The sequence below is a fragment of the Loxodonta africana genome, chromosome 22, assembly GCF_030014295.1.
Source record: "Loxodonta africana isolate mLoxAfr1 chromosome 22, mLoxAfr1.hap2, whole genome shotgun sequence".
NCBI classification, from domain to species: Eukaryota; Metazoa; Chordata; class Mammalia; order Proboscidea; family Elephantidae; genus Loxodonta; species Loxodonta africana.
Genome location: NC_087363.1, coordinates 61431540 through 61454171, shown reverse-complemented (window position 1 = coordinate 61454171; position 22632 = coordinate 61431540). Strand labels below are relative to the sequence as shown.

Genomic DNA, 22632 nt, shown 5'->3' with positions numbered 1-22632 from the left:
ATAGAGAACAAAGTTAATCGGCCGTAAATGTACAGTAGTTAGCATTCACCACAAAACACTAATAATATAGCCAGAATGCCATTTCTCTTCCTGGCCTTCTGACCAAGTTGGTTAATGGACTGCGACTCGGGAAATAACAGAGATAATTTAGGCAGAGCACTTCCCAGCCATGTGGCAACCTTGAACGGAATTGCCCCGGGGCAGTTAAAGCGGCAGCAAGGCCGAGGCCCTTTGGCCAGGAGGGCTCACCCATCGCGTGGACCTTCATATGGCCGGCAAAGGGACAGCCTAGTTTTCAACTGCCAGTGGTAATATTCACCTTGTATGCATTCCTAGCGTCAGGTTCCTTAGGAGAATACTACAAAACAAAAACTGCCTGCCTGGTATGTACGTAGGACGCTTGAATCCTGTGGTTTTGAAGAATTCTCTAAAAAACAGTTCAATTCTACAAGAACGTATTTAACACTTAGGTCCCTGACCCAACAAATAATACATCACAGATGCTAATGACTGAATTGCGGCTCTTAAAACTGATCAAGTGAAGCATAAAGATTATTTTCCAAAATATTTGCCTTTAAATTCCTTGCTCTCAGAGAAGAAATCTGAGGCACAAATCCTAGGACTGTAAAGTGGAACACACATGTGGTTATTAGCCACCTGTTACTGTTTTGTGACATTAAGTGTGCACCTGTGACCTAGTAATCCCTCCTGTGGGTACAAAAAAAAACAAAAGAAACAAACCAAATCTGCTGCCTTCAAATTGATTACAACCTATAGCAACCCCACAGAACAGAGGAGAATTGCCCCATAGGGTTTCCAAGGCTGTAATCTTTACGGGAGCAGGCTGCCACATCTTTCTCCCTCGGTGTGCTATTGGGTTCGAACCACCAACCTTCCAGATGGCAGCTGAGTGCTTTAACCACTGCACCACCAGGGCTCCCTGCTGTGGGCGTATCCCAGGGAAATTTCTGAACAGGTCCATAAAGGACGTTCATCACAGCATTTTTCTTGTTTTTTGTTTTTGTTTTGCCTCCGGGAGCAGGAGGAACCTAAGCACCCACTACTGAGGAAACAGAGAGGCTACCTGTGGTGGATGTTCACCAAGGAATATTCCAGAACAACTGGAACCGTGATGCATTCTTCACTGACAAGGAACTAACTTGGGAAAATGTTTCTCACTTTTATCCTGAAAGGCTGAGATGACAGGGCCTAGGAAAATTCACTATAGAAGAAAAAACATCCTATTACATTCAACAGTCACTTATTCATTAAGTGGAAAAAAAAAAATCTTATTAAGCCAGACATCTTGTGAAACAAAAGTAAGATACCTAAACTGAGACACTTCAGAAAATCTCGCCTTGGAAGGGAAACCAAAATCAACCAAACACACTACTGTCAAGTCAGTTCCGGCTCATGGTGGCCCCGTGTGCATCAGAGTAGAACTGCACTCTGTACCCTTGAAAAGGCTGGTTTTTTGAAAAGAGATCGCCAGGCCTTTCTTTCGAGACACCTCTGGGTGGATTCAAACTAACAAACTTTTGGTAGCAGCCCAGCACTTAACCATCTGCACCACCCAGACAGACACAAATCACTCTCCTGCTCAATGATAAAGGCCACAGATATGTACAATCCAGGGCAACGAAGGCACAGGCATTACCTTTCACACTTGCTACGAAGGACAGTGAGCCAACCTCCCCTCAGTCCATCTCTACCCCGTCAGAAGAGAACCACACCCACTTGTTCCTCTCTCTAAAAATGGGGAGGGAAGGGCATTAGGATTCAGGAGAAAATCAACCCACCTGTGACTTATCATCTGATTCCCACTTCTGGAAATACAGATCAATAAAACAAATGTGAGTAATGGATGCTCAATCTACTGGACAACTTGCAGGGGCAGGTAGGGGGCACAGGGCTGCAACAAACACTTCCCTAACGTAACCCAAATTGGGCACACTCCACCTCCAAGTCTCAGTGGTATTACAAAGTTATGCCATCAGTTCCACATCTGCTGGCTGCTGACCAACTCTTCCTCTTCTCCATTTTCCCAGCTGCCCCACAGCTAAGCTTAGCTTCGTTGACACCTGAGTTCCTGGCAGAGCAGCTTCCTACCCAACCATCACATGATCTCCCTGAGGGGATGCCACACGATGCCTCCGCCACCAGCCAACTCTTACCAAGTCAAAGTACTTGCTAAGAGCAATGAGGCTAAGAAGTAGCTGCAAACACTCACAGCAATTCTTAGACTTTTTTATGCCGTGGACCCCTCTGGTAGACTGGTAAAGCCTATGAACGCCTTCTTAGATCGATATTGTAAATGCATAGGAATACGACGCAGAACAATTCCGCTGAAATACTCTAAGTTAAGAACTCTACCAATTGTAAATGTCATTCATGGACGGTGTGCGGGGGGGGGGTTGTTGTGAGCTGCTATTGAGTCAGCCCCTAACTCATGGCATCCCCATGCACAGTGAAATTTGACAGCTACAATCCATATAGGGTATTCAGTGGCTGACTTTTGGAAGCAGATCTCCAGGCCTTTCTACCAAGTCTTAGTCTGGAAACTCTTTTGAAACCTGCTCAACATCATGGCCACATGCAAGCCTCCACTGACAGACAGGTGGTGGCTGTGCGTGAGGTGTGCTGGCCTGGAATCAAATCCGTGTCTCCTGCGTGAAAGGTGAGAATTCCAGCACTGAACCACCACCGCCCCCACAGACATGTTGTCGTTAGGAAAAAAAATAGGCATTTAGCAGCACGTGGATCCAGGGACGGATTAGTCAGTAAACAAGGTGCACACAGGCTTATTTGTGCTTGCTTACTAATCTGTAGTACACAATTTCATGTGACACTGTAGTGCAATCTCACGTGAAATTGTGTACTACAGGTTGGTAAGGAAACACAAGTAAACCCGCACGTACCTGGTTTACCGTAACCCTGTGAGTACCTGGTTTACCATAATCCCATGAGTACCTGGTTTACTGTAAACCCATGAGAACCCAGCTTACCATAAACCCGTGAGTACCTGACTTACCGTCAACCTCTGAGTACCTGGATTACTGTAAATCCACACTTACCTGGTTTACTGGTTAATCAGGCCATGTGGGTCATGTGTCAGTCCTCACAGGATGTTTCTTTTTAGTCTCATTAACCTGCTTACTAACACAGTTCTGAGGGTTTCCAGGCTAGCACATATTATAGGATATTCATAGAGGGAAATTCTGACCCTACACCTTAAGGACCCAATGACATAATGACACAGTGGTTAAGTGCTCAGCTAACTGAAGGTTGCCAGTTCAAACCCACCCAGCAACTCCACAGAAGAAAGACCTGACGATCTGCTCCCATAAAGTTTACAACCTACAAAACTCTATGGCGCGGTTGTATACTGTCACAGAGGGTCACTGTGAGTCAAAATCAACTCGACAGCACCCAACACCACCACCACCTTAAGGGGGGCCTGAGCCACAAATACATTTCTAATGGCAATGGACCCCACGCCATCCACCGTCCAAGCCACATCCCGAGCCGTCAGCAGCACAGACTGAGCCAGGTAAGGATATTGTCAGTGGCCTGGGGACCACGCTGGACTTGAACTATCTGAGCAAAGTGACATCTCCATGCTACTAAAACTGTCACTAATCACAACTGCTGATCAGTTTGTCACATCGTGGCCTCATGAAACCTCAAAGCTTGGAAGAACCTTAACAAAAGATCATTTAGCTAGAGGTTCCCCAGCTAAAATAAGAATTCATTTTACTAGTAAGAATTAAATTCACAGTATATGCCCAGTCACAGAATGACTGCATTTTTGTACCCTTTGATTACGAAAATACATAACAACAAATACTAGTAAGAAGCCAAATGCCCTTTTAAGTAAATTTGTATTCTCTCCACAACATCCCAACAACACATGGTTGGAAATGAAATATACACAGGCGAGGACCATTTTTTTTTTTAAATAATTGTTATTGAGCTTTAAGTGAACGTTTACAAATCAAGTCTGTCTGTCACGTATAAGCTTATATACACCTTACTCCATACTCCTACTTACTCTCCCCCTAATGAGTCAGCCCTTTCGGTCTCTCCTTTCGTAACAATTTTGCCAGTTTCTAACCCTCTCTACCCTCCCATCTCCCCTGCAGACAGGAGATGCCAACACAGTCTTCAAGTGCCCACCTGGTACAAGTAGCTCACTCTTCATCAACATCCCTCTCCAACCCATTGTTCAGTCCCTTCCATATCTGATGAGTTGTCTTCAGGAATGGTTCCTGTCCTGGGCCAACAGAAGGTTTGGGGACCATGACCACCGGGATTCCTCTAGTCTCAGTCAGACCATTAAGTCCGGTCTTTTTATGAGAATTTGGGGTCTGCATCCCACTGATCTCCTGCTCCCTCAGGGGTTCTCTGTTGTGCTCCCTGTCAGGGCAGTCATCAGTTGTGGCCGGACACCATCTAGTTCTTCTGGTCTCAGGATGATGTAAGTCTCTGGTTCATGTGGCCCTTTCTGTCTCTTGGGCTCATAGTTGTCGTGTGACCTTGGTGTTCTTCATTCTCCTTTGATCCAGGTGGGTTGAGACCAATTGATGCATCTTAGATGGCCGCTTGTTAGCATTTAAGACCCCAGACGCCACATTTCAAAGTAGGATGCAGAATGTTTTCATAATAGTATTATTTTGCCAAATGGCGAGGACCATTTTATCTGATCTAGTCAATGCTTCGTACAAAGATGAAGCTGAGAGTCCCTGAGTCTTCCCCATCCCTAGTGGTCCAAGATCTACACGTTGTGAATCTAAAAATTCATCTCACTTCTGTGTTTTACACCTGTACAAACTGAGCCTGAGAGATCACGCAATCTGTTATGGTAATTTGTCACGGTCTATGCAACTAGTTATTGCCCAAGTCTAGAGGAAAAGCTGGTCTCCTGTTTCCAGGTTAGCGTTCTTTTCGTTGTTCAGGCTGCACAGATGTGGTCTGTTTTAAAATATTCTTCTCTGAAAAGCTATATCATTTAAACTACTGCATACCTTTATTTTAACTCACTAATTTAGGCTAATGAGTGCAGGAGTACCAGTCTGACTTGATAAAATGCCTAAGTTATTTTAAAATAAATCTTTGATTTTACAATTTTCAAGTACCCGCAGAGGCTTCAGCTAGGTAACAGGCAGAGAATTTATAATCAGCAATGTTTATTACCGACTAAAACTGCATTAAGTGTACGATATACAAAAACCAACTCCAAATGCCTAAAACTACAACACATTTAGAAGACAAACTGTGATCTTGGGTTAGGGGCAAAGATTTCTTAGATGAGACACCAAAAGCACAACACTGAAAAGAATAATTCGATAAACTATACTTCATCAAAAAAAAAAAAAAAAAGCCCAATCTTTGAAAGACCCTGTTAAGAGAATAAAAATACAAACTGGGACAAAATACTGGCAAATCATATATCTAATAAAGAGCTTGTATCCAGAATATATAAAGAACACCGAAAACTAGATTTTTAAAAAATGAGCAGATATGAACAGGCATCTCACCAAGATGATATACAAAAAATGGCAAATAAGCAAATGAAAAGATGCTCAACGTCATTAATCATGAAGGAAATGTAAAGTCAAATCACAAACACCACTATGTGCCTATTGCCAGAAAAGAAACTGCCGTCGAATCTGTTCCGACTCATGACGACTCCACGTGTTTGAGAGCAGCACTGTTCCACAGAGTTTTCAAGACCGTGACCTTTTGGAAACAGATCACCAGGCCTTGTTTCTAAGGTGCCTCTGGGTAGCTTCAAACCGCCAACCTTTTGGTTAGTAGCCAAGCACTTAGCCATGTGCGCCACGTAGGGACCCATACTAAAATGAAAAAGGCTGGCCAGACAGAGTGATGTTGAGAATATAGAGGACATGAGTGCTTCTGCACTGCTGATGGCATGTCAGTTGATAGAACCCTTTGGAAGACAGTTTTTTAACCAGCCATTCCATTCCTGGGTAGGCATCCAAGAGAAATGAGAGCATATAAACAGTAGCAGGAAATGTTCATAGCAGCTTTATTTGTAGTAACCCATTGCTGTCAAGTCAATTCCAACTCACAGTGACCCCACTGGGTTTCCAACGCTGTAATCTCTGAAGAAGCAGACTGCCACATCTTTCTCCCGCAAAGTGGCTGGTGGTTTCAAACCACCAACCTTTCAGTTAGCAGCCGATTGTTTTAACCACTACACTACCAGGGCTCCTTCTATTTGTACCAGCCAAAAAAAACCAAACCCACTGCCATTGAGTCAATTCCAACTCACGTGACCCTACTGGACAGAGTAGAGCTGCCCCATGGGGTTTCCAAGGCTGTAAATCTTTATGGAAGCAGGCTGCCACATCTTTCTTCTGCAGGGCAGCTGGTGAGTTCAAACCACTGACATTTCTGTTAGCAGCTGAACGCTTAACCACTGCACCACCAGGGCTCCTTGTGATAGTCCAACGTTGGGAAAAAAAATCCAAATGTCCATCAACAGGTGACTATATAAACAAATTGTGGCATATCGATACAATAGATAACTATTCACCAATAGAAAGAAATGAACTATCGGTACAAACAACCACACTGATGAATCATAAAATAATTACGCCGAATGAAAGAAACCAAACTAAAAAGAGCACATATTGTATGAGCTCATTTAGTTAAAATTGTAGAAAATGCAAACACAGTGATCAGTGGTTGCTTGGGAATGGTGGGGTGGGGCAAGAAGAATGGGTTACAAAGGGGCACAAGCAAATTTGGGGGGGCAATGAATATGTTCCTTATTTCATTGTAGGAATGGTTTCACAGGTACTCACATATGTCAAATACCAAACTGTACGGTTTATCTCTGTGCACTGTTACATGTCAATTACACCTCAATACAGTGATTAAAAAACAACAAAAATAAATGCATTAAGTGCCAGACACGATACCAACTCCTTTAGTGAGCTGTCTCATTTAAACCTCACAAAAACACCTTGAGACAGGGGATTTTGTTATAACCGAGGCTAAGGGAGGTCAGGTTACATAGCTAGGACTTCATGGAGCAAAGGTGCCAGCATTTTTATTTCATGTTAAATAGATGTTTCCAAAGCACCTGCCGATGTTTGAGGATAACTTAGATAGCTTCAAATATATTCACACTGTCTGCTCAGCAAATCTCTTTTCATAGACAGCATATAGGCAAATGCCAGCCCCATCATTTCATGATCATCACAAATTCTAACATGCATAGGGTTCAAATGAAGGTAACACAGAGAAGGAACCCCGTTCTGATGTGCTTACATACCCGAGAGCTGAAAGTCAGGCTCATCAGAGAATAAATTCAAGATCAGCAACACACAGGGTAAAAGAAAACACTTTCCTGTTCCCACTTGGAGAGATCAAGCAATGTGTTTTTTCAAGAGAATATACAACATACACATATGGCAACAAAAATGTTGATCCAGTCATCCTGTAGACTTTTTAAAATTTCTAGGTGTCCTAAAAGCACACTTCCTGGTAAAGTAATAAATGTTGGTTGTTGCTCTCTCTCTTTACACGAGAGCATTATTTCCCATCAGATATACGGGATCACTAGGCGTTAGAATCAACTTGATAGCAATGGGTTTTATGATTGGCCCAGGCAACACATTTACTACCACCAGTTAGAATTCACTGCCCTCCACTGAGCGACCCGTCCTTCGAAGCCGGTAAGACGAGTGCAGAGCACTTACAGGGTGGGAGGGAAAGAAGACAGGGACATGCTCACCCTTCCAACTCAGATCCAACCAGGCTTTAAAAGTGCCTCTTGAAAGAAATGCCTTCTGCCCTCTTGAAAATGCTTTCCAAATAACGAAGTCAGTAACTGTATTCGAGTTGGGGGATGAAGACCCACACATTGAGTTTGTAGTTCTTCCTCACTACCAAGTTCAAGTTGTTCTAGTCCCGCTCATCCCTGGGTTGCTGCTAATTGCTTCCAGCCCTTTAGGAGGCAGCTACCCCAAGACAGTGAGAAGCCACAGAAGAGTCACCTGCTGCTCACGACACTGTGGACATTCGTTTACCGTGCAAAAATTGTTTCATGCCTGTCTTTTTTATTTGTTTCCTTGAAACAAGATATCTTATTTTTTTTTTTTTTCTGGCTCCTGAATTGCATTATCTTATACACAACAGGGAAGAAACAGAAAAACAGAGCACAGTGGGAGATGCCCACCACCTACAGGTCCCAATAGATAGATGGATGGATAGATGGGTCGGTGGATGGGTGGATGGATGGATGGGTGGGTGGGTAGATGGGTGGGTGACTAGCTAACCGCCATTGAGTGGACTCCAACTCATGGTGACTTAATGTACAACAGAACAAAACATTGCCCTGTCCTGCATCATCCTCACAATTGCCAGCATGTTCAAGTCCATCATCGTGGCTTCTGTGCTAATCCATATCACCAAAGGTCTCCCTTGCCCTTGATGGCCTCCTGCTTCACCAAACATGATGTCTTTCTGCAGCAACTAATCCCTCCTGATGACGTGCCCAAAGCAAGTGAGTCGGACAATGTTCTGTCGTGACCCACGAGATTTTCATTGACTAATTTTTGGAACTAGATTGCCAGGCCTTTCTTCCTAGTCTATGTTACTGTGGAAACTCCATCAAAACCTGTCCACCACGGATGACCACACTGATATCTGAAATAGCAGCGGCATAGCTTCCAGCATCAAGGCAACACACATGCCACGACAATATGACAAACTGACAGGCGGGTGGTGATCAAGCCCTCCTGGCCCTGTTTAAATTGGCTATAGTTCTTATTTCAGACATTCCTCAAAACATAAGCATTGGAGGCACGTGGCATTAGGGTTAAAATGTGTTTAACTATTGATTGCGAGAAGACTACGTGCAATATGCAATCAATCTTTTTTAATGGGTTTTAAAACATCCCTTCTGTAATATTATTTCCAGCATGCTATTCTGAGACCACCATATGGACTCAAACATTTACAGCATCCCAGCAACCCCTAGGAAAATGCAAAGCCTCTCATTGTTCTTCCTGCCCCATCTCCACCCCTCCTGCTTCTTTTTACCAGTGACTTTACTGTCCTTCTATGGAAATAAAGACTCTGATTTCCTTGTTTAGCGCTGACATCCAGATGAAATATTGACCCGGAGCTTTTTAAACCCCAAATTGTAGTCTTTGTTTAGATGAGTTTAAGTACGTGGCTTGAAAGAAGAAAGAGGAACTTTCTCTCAAGGGTAAGGAGAATCTTTCTGTTAACTACCCAGAGAACTCTTCAAAGGGCGTTGCCTGCTCTGCCTCAATGACTCAAAAGGGGAGGGAAGAAAGGCCTGCTCTGCAACGTGGGATTGCTCACAAGCTCACCTTACCCCCGTCAGTGAAACAGCCCTTCCTTCCCACGAAAACGGACGTGAAGCACAATCATTTGTCAGGTATTTCACAAAGCTGACCTTGCCAGCGGCACTGGGACTTGAACTTGTAGCCGAGGAGATGAGAAGGTGCTGAATGTTAACACCTCATATAATCGGTTCCATTCCTTCTTATTACATGCTGAAATTATGATGAGCCCATCAAGATGGCACCAGAGGAAAATAATGTAGGGTACAAGTGAGGTCAATGGAATCCCGCACACAAGAGGTTTTTAGCATCAGGGAACGGCCTTGCCGGTGCAAAATGAGTAAGTATTCTCGCAGTGCTTTGGGAGAGGTAGAGATGGAGGTCACCCTGATAGGGGGAAATATACCTCTTCTCATCTTGACCGCGGCACAGTGAAGACTGAAATGGACATTCATCACTCTTGGGTTCAAACCGAAGCTTCACAAGAGCGAGAGTCAAACTGCAGTTTTATTTTTCGGTTTTCTTCTTCTGAATCAGTGGTGCCCAACTTTGGCTGCAGGTGTGAATAATCGCCCATCTGGATGCTAAATCACACACCTTGCCAGAGTCCAATGCGACATCCCTATGGGGGAGGAGAAGGGGGCTCTGTGTTTTTATGTAAAAGCTCCCCAGAGAGAGAATCAAGAAAGCTTCATAATACGGAGGCCTTTTGCAATCACTACCAAAACACAGGCTTCTAAGGCTACTCCACCATCCTTTCTTTTTCTCGCTCATGAAGCACAGCATCTTCCTGGGGAGCGGCCTACACATGGATCGATCTGCACAATTAGTGAAGTGACTGTTCACTGGGGTGGGTGGGGCAGGAGGGACAAAGACAGGGAAATCGTGGAAGGAACCATACTAAACTGTTATCATCAGATTTCACTCCAGGGTAAATGCCCACTGTTGTTGTTAGCCGTTGTCCACTCAGCCCCTGACTCACGGTGACCTTGTGTTACACAGAGCAGAACTGTGTTTCGTTGGGTTTTCTTGGCTGTAATCTTTATGGAAGCAGATTGCCAGGCCTTTCTCCCACAGAACCGCTGGTGAGTTTAGGCCACCAAACTTTTGGTTCAAACTTTCACCTAGGCTCTTCAATGCCCATTACTGGCCAAGTAAACTTTGAAACCCTGGTGGCGCAGTGGTTAAGTGCTACTGCTGCTAACCAAAAGGTTAGCAGTTCAAATCCACCAGGCACGCCTTGGAAACTCTATGCGGCAGTTCTACCCTGGACAGACTAGAACTGCCCCATAGGGTTTCCAAGGAGTGGCTGGTGGATTCGAACTGCTGACTTTCTGGTTAGCAGCCATAGCTCTTAACCACTGCGCCATCAGGGCTCCAAATAAAACATAAAAGGAACTAAATAGAATAAAGGGAGATAGAACATTGTACCCTACGGCTGACGCGTGAAGTTACTAATAACTCATAATGGCAATCTTTAGGAAAGCAACATAAGACCTGATACATTAGCTCCTGCTGTTTAATTTAATACAGCAGCCTCCAGCCATGTGTGGCTACTGAGAACCTGAAATGTGTCTAGGGCCGCATGTTAAAATGATAATATTTTGGATTTACTGGATCAAGTTAAATATATTATTAAAATAAATTTCACCCATTTCTTTTGTTTTTCCTAATGTGGCTACTAACCAAAAAAAAAAAAAATGTGGCTACTACAACATTTAAAATTACCTGCAGTTCACGTTGTATTTCTACTGAATTAAACTGAAGAGCCTGGTTCTTGCTCTCTAGGTCTTCTAAGCCTTGCATGCCCTCTAGTGTCAGAAATTAAGAACTACAGGAAAACCATTTTCCTCTTCCTTGGGAACAAAGTTGGCCCCAGTCAACCAGCAAAGATATTTGTCTAAAAAGTTTACATGCTGATCTGAACTGAAGCATCTGATGAAAGTTATGCCCTTTACCATCTGTGTGTAGAGTCCAGAAAAGCAGATCATTCATCTAAAATATCCACCTGCTAAGTAAAACTCAATTGAGTCTGCAAAACAGAGACAGCAGCAGACACGTGCTGCCTCATCGCTGAGAGTTTCCACAAACCCCACACAAACTCCTGTGGCAGAAGTTATGTTCCCCATGCAACTCTCATCTTTGAAAGAAACAAAAGGTTTCTTACGAAAAATGAGGGCTAAAAAGGGTCAATCAAGTCAAAATACCTGCAGGGTTCCTACAAAATTCCAACCATTATAGGTTCCTACAAAATTCCAGCCATTATAGGGGACAGAAACACAGGCACAATTTACGATGCAGCAGCTACCCCTCAAAGAATTAACCAAAAGTTAAAAACAACAAAAGGCATCAACACACACAATCACAACACACATATTTTACATTATTATTTACAGTGGAGAAAACTGAAAACCTAAAATTCCATAAATTTAAGCAGTACCAAATCTCTATAAAATGGAATACATGCAAAAGGAGAAGGCAGGTCACCATAAAGACTATCGTCTATTGAGCATTCACAAAGCAAACAGTTCTCGTAGTTACCAGACATTAACTAACTCCTTGTTACAACCCTATAAGGACTGCTTTCACTGTCTTTCATTGCACCCCTTTTACAGAAGAAGAGATTGAGAATCAAAAAGGTTTCATAATTTGCCCAAATTACATGGCCAAAAAAGTGGCAGAACTTGGATCTGAACCCAAGCCACCTGACTCCAAGGTCCATTTTCTCAGCTGCTTCGCCGCACCACCTTGCCCGTGGATGGCCATGAAGTGAGCAAAGCTGATTCCCAGATGCTGTGCATAGTGCAACCCCATTCACCCATTCAATCCCGAGTGTACTGATGTCTGCCATTGATTCTGAAATGCACTGAAAAAATAAGACGTATCGATAAACGGATGGACAGATAGACATATGATAAGGAAACATACAAAAATAATGAGTACAGACAATGTATATAAATTCTTTCTCACTATAAAATTGTTTCGCCTTTTCATTTTGAAATTTTTCATAGTAAAACTTTGGCAAAAAACATATTTTTATTTAAGAAAAAAAAGTCTAAAAAGATACTCAAAATTAACAACGGTATACCAACTGTCCAAGAGTGAACAAAGCATCTTTTTCTATCCATCATCCTATAACATCAGAAAAAAAAAAAAAAAAAACACTCAAGCCCATTGCCTCTGAGTCAGTTCTGACTCATAACAACCCTACACAACAGAGTAGAACTGCCCCAAAGGGTTTTCAAGGAGTGGCTGGTGGATTCAAACTGCCGACCTTTTGGTTAGCAGACAAGCTCTTAGCTGCTGTGCCACCAGGGCTCCAGAAAAACAAAAGGTATATAAAATATTTTCTATTAATTGAACCTGTTTAAAAAAAAAAAAAGGCTAGAGAAGTCATGAAGATGATTACAATACATACTATGTAACAAAAAAGAAAAAAAAATTCTGTCCTAAGGAAGCAAGAATTCAAAAAAGAAGTAAAACTTAAGTATACCGAAGGATGAAGAATACAGGCAGAGTTTATGGGAGAAATTAGAGATGACTGCCCCATTGATAGCAGAAACTTACACTCCAGGGATTTGTTTAAAGGCAGAGATAGTGCAAACAGATTCTGTGTTTATTTAACACAGCACTTGACTGTGATACCCTAAATAATCATTAGAAAGGTCCTTTCAGATGCATCAGTTTAATCAGACTCAGGAAAATTCCACCAACGGACACGAGCCAGTACAGCTCTGACAGCCAGAATTAGGTCACAATTAAACAATCACCAAATTAATGTGTACCTTTTCTGAAGTGAACAAAGAGTAACTGAGGAAACTGAATTAGAAGGATTTTTTTTTTCAGTTCCAATTAAGTGTTAAGTTTTCTGTAGCCTCAACTTTTCCACCTCATTTTACCTTCCTTGTAACGCTATTGAGATCCTAGGTTAAAAAATTATAACTACATCCAAAAAAAAAAAACAAACTCATTGCCATCGAGTCCATTCCAACTCCTAGTGACCCTACAGGGCAGTGTACGACTGCCCCATACGGTTTCCAAGGAGCGGCTGGTAGATTCAAACAGCCAACCTTTTGGTTAGCAGCTGAAGCTCTTAACCACTGTGCCACCAGGGCTCCAAAAACCACATAGATATATACAAAAGTAAAGAATGCCTGTCTAGAAAGCTTAATTAGAACCAACATTAAGGCAGTCGTTATTAAATTTTGAGGACATCAGAATTATATCTAACAGTAGAATATATTATTGTTTAAATATGTGCTGCATGAGTGTATATACTGTGTTGTTGTGTGTCATCGAGTCAATTTTTGACTCATAGTGACCCCATGTGCCAGAGTAGAACTGCCCCACATGGTTTTGTAGTTATAATATTTACAGGAACAGATCACCAGGTCTTTCTCCCACAGAGCTGCTGGGTGGGTTCAAACCGCCAGCCTTTCAGTTAGCAGCTAAGCACTTAACTGCTGTGCCACCAGGGCTTCTTGTACGTATATTACACTTGAATGAAAAGTTCATATACTCACACACGTGCATGCACACACACACACACACACACACACTTCCACGTCTACCAGTTCAGTCCCTGCAGGTACATTTACCTCCTTCACCTCTGCAGTCAGGTTTGGCCAGGTGACTTGTTCTGGACAAAGAAATAAGAAGTAGAACTGACATGACTGTTTTGAGCAGATTGAGGACTTAATGTGTTTTGAGCACAATGAGGACACCATTGCTCTTTTCTCTCTGCCACATGACCAGGGTGTCCTAGACATGTTGGTTACCGTGGGTCCTAAAATAATGAGGACATGCAGCAGAGCCACTGGGACCACTGTGAAAATGAGTGTCAACAAGAACCTTTATATTTTTGTCGTTAGCTGTCACCGAGTCAGTCCCCTACTCATGGCGGCCCCATGCACAGTTAAACAAAACACTGCCTGATTCTGCACTGTCCCCACGATCGGTTACAGATCTGATTGCTGTGATCCACAGGGTTTTCACTGGCTGATTTTTGGAAGTAGATTTCCAGGCCTTTCTTCCTAGTCCATCTGAAGTATGGAGGCTCTGCCGAAACTCGTTTAGCATCATAGCAACAAGAAAACCTCCACCAGCCAATGGGCAGTGGCTGCTCACGAGGTGTCTTGGCCAGGAAGAGAACCCAAGTCTCCCACATGGAAGGTACGAATTCTCCTACGGAACCACCACTGACCGCTCTGTAGTTCTAAATCATTCATATTTTTGAATCATTTGTTACTGCAGCATAACTTAGTAAAAACTGACTGATACAGGATAACTGCTGAAAGTACAGGTACGTGGGCTCTACACACCTGAGATTCTGATTCAACATCTTTATTATGGGGTCTGAATACCAGTTTATTTTAATGTGATCTGATGCATACTACTACATGAGGGGGTACCTAATGTTAGAAGACAATTCTCCCTGGGTCTTTTGTGCTTCTGCACATCTTGTGAGCAGAGGCACCAACTGGTATTTTGTTTCAGACTATCTTTTTAAGGATGTATGTAAGAGAACAAGCTTGGAAGATAGAGTGTTTCCCTTCACAGTAGAAAGGAGGTTTTGCTTGCAGCTCATCATAAAACATTCAGGTTCTCCAAGCTTGCAATTCCTCAGCTGTGACACCAGCCCACTGCATCCATCTGGACCATTCCATGTCACCCCAGTGGGACTTAAGGAGAGAAGAAGAACCAAAGCAAACGTTAAACTCATGCTGTATAATGTGCGTGAGTATTAACATCCATTGTCTCTGGCCCAGGAGTCTTATGTCTTCTGCCAGCATCTATAAAACTGTGATAGGTTAACCTGTTAGCTTACAAACAGAGTAAAATCTCAGACCCTTCACAGTTCTTAATAGCTACCTGACTCTCAGTCAGTGAGATGGCCCCTGTATACCAGATCCAGCTTAAGGCGTCAGCAACACCCCACTCATGACCTTTGTTAGAAATGCCTTCTTTCCTTCTTTCTTAAGGTTGAGCTGAAACCTTCATCTTCATAAAGCAAGTGATGCTCCTGGTTGAAATCAGCTTTTTAAAATGATGAAAAACAAGCCTTTTCCTCTTGTAAATAATAAACCTTCAGACCTTTCAGGTACAAATCACGTCTCTCTACACATGCCCATCACTCTCAATCATTCCTTGAATGTCAAAGTTTCCAGACTATCATGTAGATACCTTTAAATACGAAAATAGCTACAATTTATTATTTACTAGGTGTAATTCCTTTACCTACTTTTTCTTATTTAGTTACCCCATTAATTCCTGAAGATAGGCACGTGTATCATTTCATTTGTACAGGTAATGAAGTGGGTTCAGAGAGGTCACATGACCTGGACAAGGTCACACAGCCAGGACACGGCAAAACCAGGATTATATTTGACTCCACACCCTCAAAGCTCGATACCCCCTGCTCTCTCATTTGCAGGCATACTCCAGTTTTTCAGGACCCTCATGAAGATGTCACTATACCTGGACAGAATACATTAAAGAGTACCCAACCGCCACAGCCTTTGGTGGAGTTGAAACACCACCAAACAGGGTCCCTTTTAAAGCTCTCTAGTGAGAGGGAACAACTAAAATATATTTGTAAATTAGTAGTACCCAAGTTCCCAACTGTCTCAGCTCCATAAGAAAAGCAGCTATGATTCTCTCTTTAAAGGCTCATATTTAAGCTTTTTGAAGGGTCCAAATATTCCTGGGGTAAATCCCAAAGATGTAGGGTGCTGTATGTCCAAACCTCATGTCTACACTGGTGAAACTTTCACAAAGATTCCTGCATGATTAATTCCACCTGACTCCGGGTTCTTAAATTGCCATCGAGCCAGCTTCTTCACACTGCTATATGTCTGCTGCCCTCTTGTGGGAGAAACAATGCAGCTTCCAGACAAAAGGGGAAAAAAAGGATCAAAAGAACAAATTGCTAGTTGACAAAATAATAGAGTTAAACTCTGGCTTCCTGTTAGAAGGTTCTAATCTACCAATTGGCCTCTTCCCTTGTTCTACAGCTTGAGGCTTCAAAAGTCCTCTACGTGGTCTCTGCTGTATCATTATATCAAGTAGAATCTAACGAACAACAAAGGTAGTGTTTGTGTCTTATATTTCTTTTAAATACCGTATATTTTACGCAAATATTGTGCACCTTCTAAGTCTGTTTGTCCACCACGCCCTCTCCCTCTCCCTGCAAGGTATTTTCCTAAGTGCACTATGCTAATTTTTTTTCAGAAACATGAAAAAAAAAAAATTGGAATAGCAGCACTTCTGGAAATACCTCATGGTGGGAGGGATCGATTAGCAAACAATTATAAAAGGCACGTGTTATTTGTGTAAAAATATGGTAATACCTCTCAACTCTGATTCTTGTGGAAGTTTCTCAATGCCATTTACCTTAAAGAAAGATTTCCACAACCCATCCTGTGATCAGTATTGTTGTTAGCTGCCACCAAGTCAGCTTCAGCTCACGGAGGCCTTATGTGTAACAGAACGAAATGTTACCCAGTCCTGTGCCAACTTCACGATTATTGGTATATCTGAGTTCATTGTTGTGACTATTGGGTAGTGCCTTCCAACTTAGGGGGCTCGTCTTCTAGCACTACCTCAGACAATATTCTCTTCTGATCCATAAGGCTTTCATTGGCCAATTTTTGGAAACAGATCACCAAGCCTTTCTTCCTAGCATGTCTTAGTCTGAAAACCCTGCTGAAACCTGGCCACCATTGGTGACCTTGCTCATATTTAAAATACCGGTGGCATAGATTCCAACATAATAGCAGCATGCAAGCCACCACACTACAACAAACTGACAGACCGGAGGAGGCCTGTGATTGTTACGTGTTTTTATTTTGTTTTGTTTTACAACAACAGAACTAAAATCAAATCTTCAATCCACACCTACCACCCCATCTCCCACTGTCTTCCCTTCAAGCTCTATCTTAGCGGGGTTGGTGAAGACAGGGTTGTGAGATCTCTCCTTGTATATATACAACAATCAAAAAGCCACAGACTTCTCACAGGTTTCCTCTATCTAGGGGTTCCTAGCACCACAGTTCTTTCAGTTCACCAGCACTAACCACAAAGCCCTTGGGACAGTGTCAGAAGCCTGCCTGGACACTAACACACAGGCTCCTGCAGTTAATTCTGCAACTTACGCCCCCTGTAGGCAGTGGTACACTATTCAAGTGTTTTCACTTGCATCTCTTTCTGCACAAAGAATGCTCATGAAAACATGACTAGGGTGTCTCAGCATCTCATTGCCCAGCCCCCAACTTGTCTGACCCCTGACTTTTCCATCAGCTGAGAGCTACACGGGGAAGAAAGCTCACATGGTCACTGCAGGGCTCATGGACCTTCCTGTCCTCCCGGTTATTAGAGGAGATTTTCGGCCCATGCCCAACCCCACCACACACACGCACACACACGCACCCAGCCTGCTGGAATACGCCACTTCACTGACACGGCAGTGAGTGGGAGGAGGAGGAGAAGGAAGGACAAGGGAAAGGATGGTAAAAATGGCTGCTGTTGGTTCTGGGCCAGGTGCTGATCTGACCCTGAAGTCTTAGGCCCGGTTCCACCCAGGTTTCCCAGGACGTCAGTGGCCTCTGAATTGGACTGGCTGTCAGGCGAGACGGAAGTGAATCAAGAGACTATCCAGCAGCTGACTGGCTGCATCGTGGAGTATCAGCACAAGGGCCAGGCAAATGAGCACGTCCAATACCAGCCTGTGTTACACAGAAGCCCCATCTGTTTGGCTACCACTGCAGGTGCCAGCCCAAGCAGCACTCCAGGATCAATGGAATAATCTTCCAGTCGGTTACCGTCAGGAGTAATTGAATGTGACCCACCTCCTACGACCACAGACAGGATGATTGCCAACTGGGCTGCTTAAAACATGAATGAAACCTCTGTGCCTCCTTTAAAAATGGGAAGAAAGCTACTAAGTCAATGTTATTTTCCATGTACATATTTAATAACTTAGCAGACCCGTCAGTGTTGACCCAGGGTGTCCTCTTTCCTGAATTGGGAATATGTCTGGGTAGCAAACACATCGTGGGCACCTTCGAGCCAACCATTTTAGTTTGAACCTAAAAACCAAACTGTGTATGTAGGTGCTGGGAAGTTCGCAGGAACTGAGGAGACTCACTCTCAACTGGGGCCTTGTCAAATGGACACGTAACTGTGTGCCCCTCCTGCCAGTTCGCAGTCGTGGAGCCTCGGACTGCCGTGCTCAGGCTGCTGTGAGATAGAAGCATACCTTTCCATGAAAAAAAAGAAAACTGTGTCCAGAGTCCTCCACTGACACAGAGCTTTCACAAATCGATGAGCAAATGATCAATGAAACCAAGAGAAAATAGTTCAAAGAAAAACAAATACCAGTAGTCCATCAACATATTAACATAGTCTTTACGCAATAAGAGGCGCAAGCCAAAAGAACTGGACAGCAGCTTCCACCGGCAAACTTTTTTTTAAATGTGCTTTAAGTAAAAGTTTACAAATCAAGTCTGTCTCTCACACAAAAACTTACACATGCCTTGCTATGTATTCCTAGCTGCTCTCCCCCTAATGAGACAGCACACTCCTCCTCTCCACCTTGTATTCCCATGTCTATTCAGCCAGCTTCTGTCCCCCTCGGACTTCTCATCTCTCCTCCAGGCAGGAGCTGCCCACATCGTCTCACGTGTCTACTTGAGCCAAGATGCTCACTCCTCACCACTATCATTTTCTGTCTTATAGTCCAGTCCAATTCCTGCCTTAAGAGTTGGCTTCAGGAATGGTTCCAGTCTTGGGCTAACAGAGGGTCCGGGGACCACGAGCTCCGGGGTCCCTCTAGTCTCAGTCGGACCATTAAGTCTAGTCTTTTTACGAGAATTTCAGGTCTGCATCCCACTGTTCTCCTGCTCCCTCAGGGACTCTCTGTTGTGTTCCCAGCTAGCCCGTCGGCAAACATTTTTAAACTTGGTTAGAAAAATCAGCTGCTGTTGAGTAAGTGCCAACTCGTGACGACCCCATGCGTGTCAGGGTAGAACTATGCTCCACAGGGTCTCCAATGACTGATTCTTTAGAAATAGATGGCCAGGCCTTTCTTCTGAGGTGCCTCTGGGCAGGCACAACCCTCCAATCTTTCAGTTAGCAACCCAACACGTTAACTATTTGTACCACACAGGGACTTCCTTAAAATTGACAGTACCCAAAATTGACAAATGGATGAAAAATGGGCATTTTCACACTATTACTATTGGTAGAAGGAGCCCCTGGTGGTACAGTAGTTAAAGCACTTGGCTGCTAACTGAAAGGTGGGCAGTTCGAACCCATCGAATCCACAGGAAAAATACGTGGCAGTCTGCTTCCATAAAGATCACTGCCTTGGAAACCCTATAGGGCAGTTGTATTCTGTCCTATAGGGTCACAATGAGTCTGAATCGGCTCAGTGGAGACAGGTTGAGGAGCCTAGGTGGCACAAGTGGTTCGCAATCAGCTGCTAATCTAAAAATTTGTGGTTCAAACCTACTCAGAGGCTCTGCAGAAAAAGGCCTGGCAAACTGCTTCCATAAAGGTTATAGCCTAGAAAATCCTATAGCGTAGTTCCTACTCTGTTTAACACACAGGGTCGCCATGAGTCAGAGGTCAACTCAACAGCAGCTAACAACAACAATATTTCAGCGGGGTCCCTGAGTGGCACAAACAGTTAAGCACTCAACTACTAGCCAAAAGTTTCGCAGTTCAAACTCACCCAGGGGCATCTCAGAGGACAGGCCTGGCAACCTGCTTCTGAAAGGTCACGCACAGCCTTGAGAAATTTATGGAGCACAGTTCTACTCACATGGGGTCGCCCTGAGTCAGAAATGATTCAAGGCAACTAACAGCAACAATGTATTTCAGGCATCAGGGAACACAGCTTAGGAGGCCTACAGGGGAAAAACATCTCACAGTAGGATTCCAAGGCCCTCACTTCAAACACTCTACCGCAGAAGGCCAAAAAGGCCGATCGTGGAGGTCCTTGCTGTCAGGCAAGAGCACTTTTGTGATAAAGAGCCCTTATGGCGCAGTGGGTAAAGCACTCGGCTGCTAACCAAAAGGTCGGTGGTTCGAACCCACCAGCGACTCCATGGGAGAAAAGACCTGGCAACCTGTTCCCATAAAGGTTACAGCCTAGGAAACCCTATGCGACAGTTCTACTCTGTCCTATACGATTGCTACAAGTCAGAATTGACTAGACAGCATACAACAAGATTTGTGAATATCGTTCTCCAGGTGGCATGCAGCCTGCATTAGAGAACAGGGCCCCCTATAGGCAGGAAACAGTACTGAGATGTTTGGTGGCTATTAAAATACGGACAAGGACTAAAATCCAAAAAAAAAGGAAAGCACGCAGCCAAAGAGAAACCAGAAACCAGAGGGCTTGCGCAAAGAATCCAAATAAAGTCATCTAGAAATTCTAATAATTTAATCACATTAAGATGATTTGCCCTGACCTCTCACCATCCATGTAGCTGTCGAGTCTCTGCTTTATGGAAGATGTGGTCCTCATTTCTTATGTATGAAATTCTAGTCTTAAATTACATTTATCTCTCCAGTTGTATATTTTCCAGACTCAAAGGGTTAAGCTATGAAATGAGGAGTGCCACACAGGTAAAAACGGAAGGTCTGGTCACATCGTAGGTTTCCTTCAATTTTTAATCACTTTTCAACACAGTCCCTCCAGCCTAGTTCTTTGGGGTCTAGAAATCTGCTGTTGATAGCCCATCGCTCTGAAACTCTTTGCCTGTTTACTAGCCTGAATCTTAACCTCCACCCGAGGAAAGAGATGTGTATTAAACAGCTAAGACTAATGACTTCAGACTCTCTCTTGGCGGACGAACTCACCAGGAGATACACAGCACAATAACCAACTAGCTGTGAGCACTTCGCAGCAGCCAAAGGATATTGATTTTATGCTGATTTGTTAAATGTCAATCATTATTTTTCTCGTCTTCATCAAAATGTCGCTTGGGGAGGGAAAATTGAGTTGTGAGAGATTTAAAATGTTATCTTGAGCCTAAAATTATGCCTAACCTTAAAATATCAAAGTAATGGAGTAGAAAACACCACATACTATATATCTGAGGTTAAGGAGAGCTACACAAGCCTCTTTGGAGAGAAAATTTATAATTTTGACATGTACATGGCTCGGGGTTCAAGTCCACTCTTTCACCGAGGAGTCAAAGCATTTCTGGCACCGCCACACCTCAGATTACAGCAGCAGAGATGGTAAATTAATTGCTTGGCAGGGAGTCCAGTGACAAATATGAATTAGTCAGGAAAACACAATTCACTGGGGAGTCTTCAAGCTTGTGTCACTTTAAATGTAGATGTAACAAGGAAAGGAGGCGTGAAACACACACACAGACCGTGAGCTAACAATGGTTATCTTTCTTTAGAAAAAAGCAACTTATCGGATCTGCCTCTAAAGCTTTAGGCATACTCCATTTTAGGGCCCACGCAAAAGTTACCACTGCTTTTTCTTAGTTCTTTCCTTCCTTCTTCCCATACTGTCTTCTTTGCTTTCATTCTCTAGTTCTCTCTTCCTTTCTTTTAAATCGTTCAGCATCTTTTCTCCACACATTTCAAAAGGGTCTTAAATAACCTGGAAGTTCCCTTCACCATAGCCCTGTAAGTATTAAGCTTACCAATAAATATGTCCTACCTCCAAAGGAAGATACAAGAGTATATATACAAATAAAGTGTTGCTGGCTTTCCAGGATTCTTTGAGAAAAAGCATCACAAAAATAGGAGTGTACCCAGGAAAAGGCAAAAACAAAAAGCCTGGAGATCTTCAAAAGGTGTTCAGAGCAACCTTCTTTAAGCACCAATCCCTTAAACTGTCTCACTCTGCTGTTTTTCATCATGGCCTCTGGTTATTTACACACCGTCAAAAGCTCTTGTCAATTACCTGTGTCTAAAACGTGGACTCTGATCATTGAAAGGGTTGTATTAATAGATCTCAGCACCACTGAATGAGCTGAAAGGGCTTACCTGCGTGTCCCCGGAGGTGCTGGCTCGAGGCGGACAGCAGCTTGCAGCACACCATCAACACGTAGGCCAGGAAGAGCCCATGTGACAGCCACACTGACTTAGCACAGACTCTCATCCTGGGGAGAAAGCAGGACAGGTCAGTGAGGGCGCAGGGAGACCAGGCTCCTGCAGATGTGGCCCTGGGAAGGGGCAGAAAGCAGGGGAGAGGCTCGCCAGGGACTGCTTCTCCCCCAACAAAACTGAGGGCCAATCAAACCTTATTTGCACTGTGCAT

General features: G+C 43.5%; 1 protein-coding gene across 1 annotated transcript in view; it reads right to left on the bottom strand.

The window, feature by feature from the left end:
• LOC100665792 (uncharacterized) overlaps window positions 1-22632 on the bottom strand; it is a 181615-nt gene that overhangs the window by 105687 nt on the left and 53296 nt on the right. The window contains exon 4 of the mRNA XM_003410001.3: window positions 22359-22597. Within this exon, the coding sequence (XP_003410049.2) occupies window positions 22359-22597 (239 nt within the window). The remainder of the gene's footprint in view (window positions 1-22358; window positions 22598-22632) is intronic.